The following is an 8,848-nucleotide window of genomic DNA, read 5'->3' as shown; positions in this document are numbered from 1 at the left end:
GCGACTGTCTGCTAGTGCTTTAGGACAGCTCCTGAGAATGTGTTCTAGAGTTCCTCTTCCATGGCACAGGGAGCATGATGGAGAACTTGCCCCAACAGAAGAGGTTAGATGGGCTGGGCAGAACGTCGTACACAGACTGGATGAGAAATTTGATGCAGAAGGGTTCAGCCCTCCACAACTCGGACCACAAGATCTCTCTGTCCATGGCTTGTTCCCATCTGGTCCATGCACCCTGCTGCCGCAACCCCACCGTCTGGCTTGCACGCACCTCCTCGACCGCAGCTCTCACTTCTTTTTGGACCAGGTCCTGCCTCTCTTTGCCCGTGGCCTCACTGTAGTCTGTTGTTGGAGTGCTGCCTAATCCAGCACAGCTTAAAAGGTTACTTTAAATTAAACTCAACTTTGTAGAAGTCACAACAACACAAAAGAACAAAGCGCTCGAGGCAGCAGTAGACCAGCTTCTTCTGCGTTTTGGGAGGTAAAATTACTGTTTTTTTTCAAAGGAGTCTGGCGGCTTTGAAGAGAGCGATGGAACAGCTGTTTCTGATTTCAAAAGAACTTACAATAACAATCTGAGCAGTTTAGAGGCAAAAGCAAGAAGTTCTTGTGGAAGTATTTAATTCAGGTGCATATCGTTGCAGCCATTACAGCCTGTTTCACAGCTGTCAGCTGAAGCAATCGACTGGAGCTATGCCAAAACTTTGTACCCATAAGTTATTAAAACTGGTCCTAGGTTTGAAAATATCTAAATTCCTCTTCAAATTGTTCAGTCATGACGTACGTGAGTAACAGTATTTATTTCACAGAGCGGCCAGATGGAGAGAGAGGAAATGAAACTGCTCTCGATGCTGCTGGCACCCGTCTCTCGCGTACACAGCTACCTGAGCCACATCCAGGTGAGTCAGCGGCCACAGTGGGGACACTTTGTAGAGAAGCAGGTCTGAAGTGCAGGATGATGAGTTTATTCAAATATCTGGAAAAGAAGACTTTTCTTTGTTATTTACGAGAGCACACAGTCTGAGTTTTGGACTGTTGGTTGGACAAAATAAGCTATTTTCAGATGTCACCTTGGGGTCTAAAAAATTGTGATGAGCATTTTCATAAGATGCGATAGTTGTTTTAGCTGCAGCCTTCCTGAATTTTCAGTATTTTCCTCCTGCAGAACTTGTTGCAGTGGACGGGAAAGGAGCATCCTGACTGCAGCCTCCTGCTGGGAAGCGAGCGAGCGCTGAGGAGCGTTTTGTCTCGCTGTCACCTCATCCTGGAGGAAGACGTCCGGTGGGAGGATGGAGAAGGAGCAGGACAAAGGTCAGGACACACGGATGGTCTTTAAGTATCAGGTTGATGCCTCTATATCGGATGTGATATCTATTTACCTGTGTTTGTATCTTTGGCTCATGAACAAATGCACAGATTAAACTTTGTATTTGTTCTTTGCAGCTGCTCTGATGCTGCTGCAGCTGCTGGAGCGTCTGCAAACTGTTGCAGGAGGAGCCAACAAACCAGAGAGTCTCAGCAGGAGTCCAACGCTGAAGCGCAGAGGTGAGCGTCGCCCTCTGCTGGCTGCAGACAGAACAGCAATCAAGAGCTGCACCTGCAGAGCTAAACAATGTTGTTCACAAGCTCAAACATGTTCAAGTCTACCTCTCTTAGCTCATGCACTTTATATATTTACCTTCCAGGCAGCCTGCATCCATTCGTGTCAGGACAGCATTAAAATCCAAATGCAGATGGAGACTTGGATATCCTGCTGTAGTCAGATCCTTTCCTCAACTAAAATGACCGATACTGCCGGGAAAATAGTCTAAAAGTAAAAGTCCAGCATTCAAAACATTGCTTCAGTAGAAGTATGGAAGTATTATGAGCTTAATTCAAAGCAGTTGTGGAAGAAGCAATACAATCTTTAAGCAGAAATAAAAGTCTTTGGCCATAAAAAGGAATTTAAATATTCAAAGAATAAAGAAAAACAAGAAGAAAACCTTCTCAAGATTTCAGATCGTTTATAATAGAAAGTAGGGACCAACATAAGGACAGTACCTGCGTAAATGTACTGTAGGTGTCCCCCTCTCTCCCTCCGTTGATATGAGAGTCCTGGTGTAATAACCTCCGCTCCCTCCCTCCCGCAGAGAGGAGCAGCAGGCTGCCGGCCTCACGAACGGAGTGGACGGTTGTCACGCGATGCGCCTGGAGTGCTGGTCCTGCAGCCCGGTGAGGAGGAAGGACTGTGGAAGAGACCGGACCGCTCCGAACCAGCCGGCTCGGGACTGTGGACACGCCTACTGCTCCCTCCTCACCCCGGACACCGCCGGGTGGGGGGAGAACAGCGACTCGGGTCAGGGCACCTTCAGCCATCCCACCGGGAGGGGCACCAACGAGCTGGAGGCGTCTCACACTAACCACAGCCTGGAGGACTGCGAGACGGACCCGGACGACACCTCGGCCTTTGACTACTCCTCGGTGACCTCCTGCAGCCCTGACGGCACCCTGCGCAGGGAGGTGATGTGCAGCAACAGCGGGGAGGAGGAGGAGGAGGAGGACAGCCAGGTGCCGGTGCTGTTGAAGCCCTCGTACAGCCAGCAGCAGCAGCAGAGGGACGCACCCAGAGAGAGGACTGTGTGCCTGAGGTGGCAGATCCCCAGACTGACCCCCCACCCGCCTCTGAGGAACACCGCGGGGCCGTGTGTGGACGCGCCTGCACCGTGCCTCGTCAGCTCCTACGGGAAGAGGTTAGTCAGCGTCAGGAAAGGGTCGCCTCCTCTTCATCCAAAGAGTGCCTTTAGGCCCATCTGGGACGACCCGTCCAAACAGGTAATTAGTTCTTTGTTACATATAACACCATGTTCTGTCCATGAATGCTAGCCTTTTAGTTAGTAGAGGATCAGAAGACTGTGAGAGCGGGTCAGAGTGAATTATACAAGTGTGGTGTGGAAGCATGATATCTTCCTGATGTGTCAGAAATGCCCCGTATCTCTTTTGAGGAATGAATCTCTGTCTGTCCTTCACCCCAGAACTTTTGAATCTGTTAATTTCACACTTGGAGGGTGTTTTGCTGAGGACTAAAGGAACTGCAGGGATGAGGGTGCTAGTGGTTGGTCAGATGAGCATTCTCGGCCTGCGTGGGCACTGCAATACTTTTAAACATCTACAGGTCCAATTTTTGAAGATTTGAAGTTCAGCTTTGGCGCCCCCCAGTGGAAACTTGGGGTGCTTTTAGCCATGTACCCCCTCACTACATTGGCAGCCACTGGAAGACTTTGCAGAAAACATATTCTTTTCCTGTGAACCTTCTCAGCAGAATATCGTTAATCCACTCCTGTTTCTCCACACTTTCCTAACGACTGAGCAGTCCTCTGTTTTCCTGCTGGCACCACTCTGACATCCTCTCTCTGTGTGTTTACATCCCTTCTTACCTTCAGGCTGACTCCGCTCCAGAGAGAGACAACAGACAAGGCTTCGTCCCGATTCAAGCTGCAGGGAGGCAAAGCTTTCAGAACTTCAACCCGAGCAGAGAAAATCTGAGGTAAGACATTTTAAACTGCAGAATAATGACGGTGGTGATGACACTGAATCTTCTCGTATGAAACATTTAAACACCAAATTCCTACTTGCACTGTGGCCATAAGAGCTGACACAGAATAAATATAGATACTGCATTAATCAGCTTTTACCTGTTGTATCTGTTCAGACCAGGCCTGTCTCAGCAGCGAGGTGTGAACCATGCAGCAGCCATGAGCGGTGGAGGATTGTGGGACGACAGCGAGGACAGCGAGGGACCCTGCAGCACCGTTTGACCGCTCCTAACCCCAGAGACTAGAGCGCCACTAAAACCTGCTGCACTCAAAACTTTGAAACGTGACACCTCTCTGAGGGATTCATTTCAGGATTTTTTCCAGAAAAAGACTTGGTGACAGCAACGTACATGCATGAATGACAGTACCTGCAAAAAGGACATTTTCTTTGTTTTCTGTTAAATCTGAACCTTTTCTGAAAACTGAAGACATCTTTGTTCAGGTGTTTGCTTCCTCAGGATTACTATGTTACATGTGTGATAAAATAAAGAGCATTGTGGGAGGTTAGTAATGAGGTAGTGAAGTAAAACATTCAATATTTCTATGCTGCCTACTAATTCTACTAGACAACATCTCAAAGGGACATACTGTACTTTGTAACTTCACTACATGTATCTGGCAGCTTCAGCTACTTGAATAAATTAAGATTACTGCACACAAAACATATGAAGAGTATATAAAATGTGTTTTGTTATAATTGGTCGATAAATAAATTAGGCAACTGACAAAAAGTTTAAAGGCAAAATGTAGATTTGCCGCTTTTCCTTTGAATTCAAATGATTTATTATGTATTTGGAGGTTTAGACTGTTGGTTGGACAAAACAAGCTTAGGGAAATTGTCACTTTGGACTCTGGATAATTGAACATTGAAATGTAATTGATTTTTTTTTTTACTATTTTCAGAATTTTGACCCACCAAACGGTCAATAGACTAATAGAGAAAATAATGAGCAGATTAATCCAGAGAGAAAATACTAAAAGTCCAGTACTCTGCAAAATGAGCTCCAACGCAGCCTTAATGCCTTAATGCATGAGTTATATCTAATGATACGATATATAATAGTATACCAGCCACGTTTTTTAAACTTTTGATAGTTTAAGTTCGTTTTCCTTATGTTACCTGGTCTACGTATTTATTTATTTTGAACAATTTCAACGCAGGACAGGTGAGACAGTGTTACACGTGCTGCCGAAGGACGGCTCAATATGTTTTACTTTAGAAATTTACGGATGATAGTTAAATTTAACGTTTGAAGCAGTCAAGGAAAAATTTACAACACTTCCGATTATAATAGCAAATTAGCTAAATATGACGCTTAAGCTCGAAGTTTAGTTTAGTACATAAATTAAATTGATCAAAATCCGCCTACCAGCACCCCTGATGCTCACTAACTACCACGGTATACTTAGTTTATTTAATTTGTCCCCCAAATAATGATGTTTGAAACAGCAATCCGTCGTTTTACCATCTTTTTTTAAGCATACCGCAAAAATGTATTACACCGAGGTACGAAAAAGTCCGGTAACGTTACGTTGCGCAACACCATGAAATTATGGTGGGTTTTTTTGTACAGATTGAACAAAGGATTTATGAAGTGTTAAATACGAAACTTAAGAGGTTTTATTTGATGGATTAAGCTTCTCCGTTTACAGTAAATGGCTAGCTAAGCTTAGCTAACAGGATGCTAGCAGCTGCGTATTTAAAATAGCAACGTCGATCGTGTCTTCAAGCCTACTGGCTACATGAGCAAACCAGCTAGCTTGTTCATCTAGCAAGCTTACTATCTAGATGAGCAAGTTGGCTAGCTAGATAAAAATAATGAGTAAGATTGATTTAGTGAACGTTCGCTTTATGGTGCTCAGTAAGTTAACAATCCAATAAAAAGGTAAAAATATTATTTAACAACTGTACTTTAAATAAGAAAGGTGAATTGACAAATAAAGAGAAAAAAACACGGAGAGAAATGAGTAGTTCAGTACAAAATAAGACTGGGTGATTTATTAATCTCATCAAGACCATTAATACAAAGCAGTTAAAAGGCCACATACCATCAAATAAACTGACTGCTGGATCAAGCTGTTACAGTGCCACCAGGAGGAAAACCAATCTGTTATTCTGTCGGGGCTGGGGTGTAAAAAAAACAAACAGAAAACAAAAATTTGGCAAAATTAACCCCACCAATACTGACTTGGGAAATGGACAGAACATGAGTTCAGACAGTGAAGTGTTTCGACTTCATCTTTCCATTAAAATCCTCCAGAACCTCCCTTTTTTATCTCTAGTTTGATCACAGATTTGAATCATCCATCAAGACGAGGAGGAGAAGGGCTTGAAGCGAGGAGAAAAAGGGCACAAGCCATCTTTTAAAAATGTTGCTGAAAGCCAGCTCATGGTGCTCAGACATCGTCAGGAGTTTCTGCGTTTTTTTTTTACAAACATCATGGGGGTAAAAGTGAGCGGCTGACTCGTGCTTTTCTGCCCCGATCCATGTAGAAAGTGAGTTGGAACAGTTGCATAGGACCGCTGCATTTTACAAACATGACCTATATCAACTGTGGCTCTTCAACAGTACAGCCTAAAGTGCACAAAGTGTGTTTCGCAGAAAAAAAGTCCAATTCTTCACTATGCTCAAATACTCGCAACTGAATATAGGTCTGCATATATTCAACTGCATCTTTAATACAACTCCAACCTCTGTTTAATGAGTGTTAGCATTAAAAAATCTTTGAAAAGGAGAAAAGGCAATTAGTAGGATGTACAAAGTGAAGCACACGTCTTAGTAAGTGCTTGGCATATTGAACTGTGTTTTTTTCTCATTGCTTTAAAACAGCTAAGGGGCAGGGAAGAAAAAATGGCTTTCCTCAGTTAATACTCCCAGTGTTTCAACTGGAGATTGTCTGTAAGTAAGTTAGTGACAGTGACCTGTTTTTTTCTTAGTTTGTTTTTGTTTTTTAGTTTTTTTTATCCGACTGTAGCAGCATTGGATTATTAGGCAAAATTCAACTGAACAGATGCGGATGAGAGTACAATACAACAGGGGGAAAAAACCATGTCACTTTATACAAATTATTTAGTTAGTGTATACATGTTATATATACACAGTATCCACAAACATGTACAATTTCATAGTGTATAGCTTTGTTCTAAACATTACATAGGCAACTTTATTTTTTAGCATTTTAGACACCATTTGCTTATTTCTGTGAAGTAGAAAACAAAATAAAAAGGCACATCTGAGCATGATGCATGGATTATTTCAGTCTTTCCAAAGTGAAACTAAATGTTTTCAAGCAGAAAAACAGAAATTTTGAGAGAAAGAAGTTGGGTTTAAAAGTTCCTCTTTTTCATGGGTGTGTTTTAAGGTATATAGAGCAGACACTAGGGGGCGCTGACCCAGCTCTGGTGGGAGCTTGCAGGCCAATAGTGCTGAGTTTGGATACCAAAGAAGAACAGTTGGTCATGAGGGCTTTTGGAGAAGAGCACAGTGTCAAGACAGCGGCGCACAGATCGTTTAAGACATCAGCTTTTCGAAAATTCAAGGCAGAAAAACTCTTTTTTGTCTCCTTGTCTTCGTTGTGGATCGGTGCGGTCTGAAATCGTGGTGGTCCTCCCTCTCTCGCACTCTGCAGAGGGATATTTTCTCATCGAAACCTGCTGACTTTACTCAAACTCGATGTGCAAATGGAGTGTTCTCGGCTCTTGCTGTCCCATCCGGGCGCCCCGAGAGGACCGGAGCCTGGGGTCAGAGGTCACCGCTGTTGGATTTTTTTTAAAAAGGCAACATTTTGTGGCTGTGGAGAGGCCTGTCTTCAGACACAACAACAGTCAGACAGTTTGACTCATGTCTTTACAGTCACAGTGTTCAGTTGAGATACAAGGTGGGGGATTCAGTGTCGCCTCATTTACGCATTTCTTTTAATGTCACATTTGTTTAAAAAAGAAAATCCCTTATCCCCCTGCATAAAATAAGACTTTGGCAACTGTTTGTAGGAAAAAACAAGTCAATGGAAACGTCTGCTGCTCACACACACACACTGTGAAAGAGCTACGAGGAGAGGTGGTAAAAATCTGTGAGCTGCAGCAGGACTCCACATGATGTCAATGCCCAAAGGAACTAAAGCATGACAGTTGAGGCTACAAAGTCCAAGGCCCCGCCCACATTTACCCCTCCCTAACAGAGGAGGGGTAAGTAGGGGAGGGTAAGTAAAGAGTGTAAGGGGTGAGAACTTTTATCAGGAGCAGACGATCCCGCCCCGTACTCGACAAACAGACACAAACACTCAACTCCTTGTTGTTTATTAGCTGGCACACCGGTGTGGGTTTCTCATTGGCACAGAGGGTTTCTGATGAAGGCGGAGCTACCGATCCCCTGAGAGGCACAGCGGAGGGAGGTGATTGGTCGATGCGGAGGGCGGGCGGGTGAAGTAGAGTCGAGTAATTCTTTCTGATCAGTAGCTGTTTAGTCCACTGTGTCGTAGTTTGCAGGAGACAGTTTAAAGTTTGCATTTTAAGGTGTTAAAAGGTAACGCAGACTCACTGGCTGCTGTCGGTGTTCTCCACCAATGAGAGGCCTTGTAGCGGCGGCTGCAGCAGCTCCCTTTTGTATGTCTTTGGTGGGAGTTTGGGGAGTTGTGGGCTGGAGTTGTGGCGCGGGGGCACCGGCGGAGCGGTGATGGGAACAGGTAGAGGGCAGAGGCTGTTCTGGCTGGCGCTGAGCGGGCAGCTCCGCCTGGGGATGCGAGGAGACGGCGTGCTGGGTGGGGTGTTTGGGGAGCTGGGGGAGCTGCTGAAGTCCCAGTGGTATCGGCCCACCGGGGAGGGCTGTAGGTTGAGGGGGTAGTTGATGAAGATCTCCGGGGGCCGCTGGGGCACCGGAGGAGGCGTGTCGGGCAGAGGGTCGCGGGGTGGCGGGGGAGGAGGGCTGGGCAGGGGGCCGTCCATTGGGGGGCCATTGTAGACCGGCGGTCGAGGCTGATTCCTGGGCAGAGGAGGGGGCAGCCGGGGAGGGATGGCCGGGGGGCTGTCGGACCTGGAGCTCAGCTGAGAGGCACAGAGACACATGGAGATCAGAAGTGTCTCAAAAAAAATATATACATGTATGAGCCACAGACTGGATAAAAAGACGGATAACATGAGAGCTGCCTCAAATTAAAGCCAAACCCTCTCTGTCGCCCCCTGCTGACTGGCTGCAGTATAGCTCATAAAGGCCGCCTCCTCCATGTTAACAGATGGGACATGAGTCAAACTATAAAATCAAAATACGTTATGTAATATGTTA

The 8,848-nt window shown here is 45.3% G+C and overlaps 1 protein-coding gene across 1 annotated transcript in view; it reads right to left on the bottom strand.

Moving 5' to 3' along the window:
* Positions 1-5,553: 5,553 nt before the first annotated feature.
* The window catches only part of sos2 (son of sevenless homolog 2 (Drosophila)), a 47,495-nt gene continuing 44,200 nt past the window's right edge, over positions 5,554-8,848 (bottom strand). The window contains exon 23 of the mRNA XM_069661527.1: positions 5,554-8,610. Within this exon, the coding sequence (XP_069517628.1) occupies positions 8,104-8,610 (507 nt within the window). The 3' untranslated portion in view covers positions 5,554-8,103. The remainder of the gene's footprint in view (positions 8,611-8,848) is intronic.

Source organism: Semicossyphus pulcher, unplaced genomic scaffold, assembly GCF_022749685.1.
Source record: "Semicossyphus pulcher isolate SPU_LCO1_2020_fin unplaced genomic scaffold, fSemPul1.0.p SCAF_14, whole genome shotgun sequence".
NCBI classification, from domain to species: Eukaryota; Metazoa; Chordata; class Actinopteri; order Labriformes; family Labridae; genus Semicossyphus; species Semicossyphus pulcher.
Note: the sequence above shows the minus strand (reverse complement) of the source record. Positions and strands in the feature narration are given on the sequence as shown.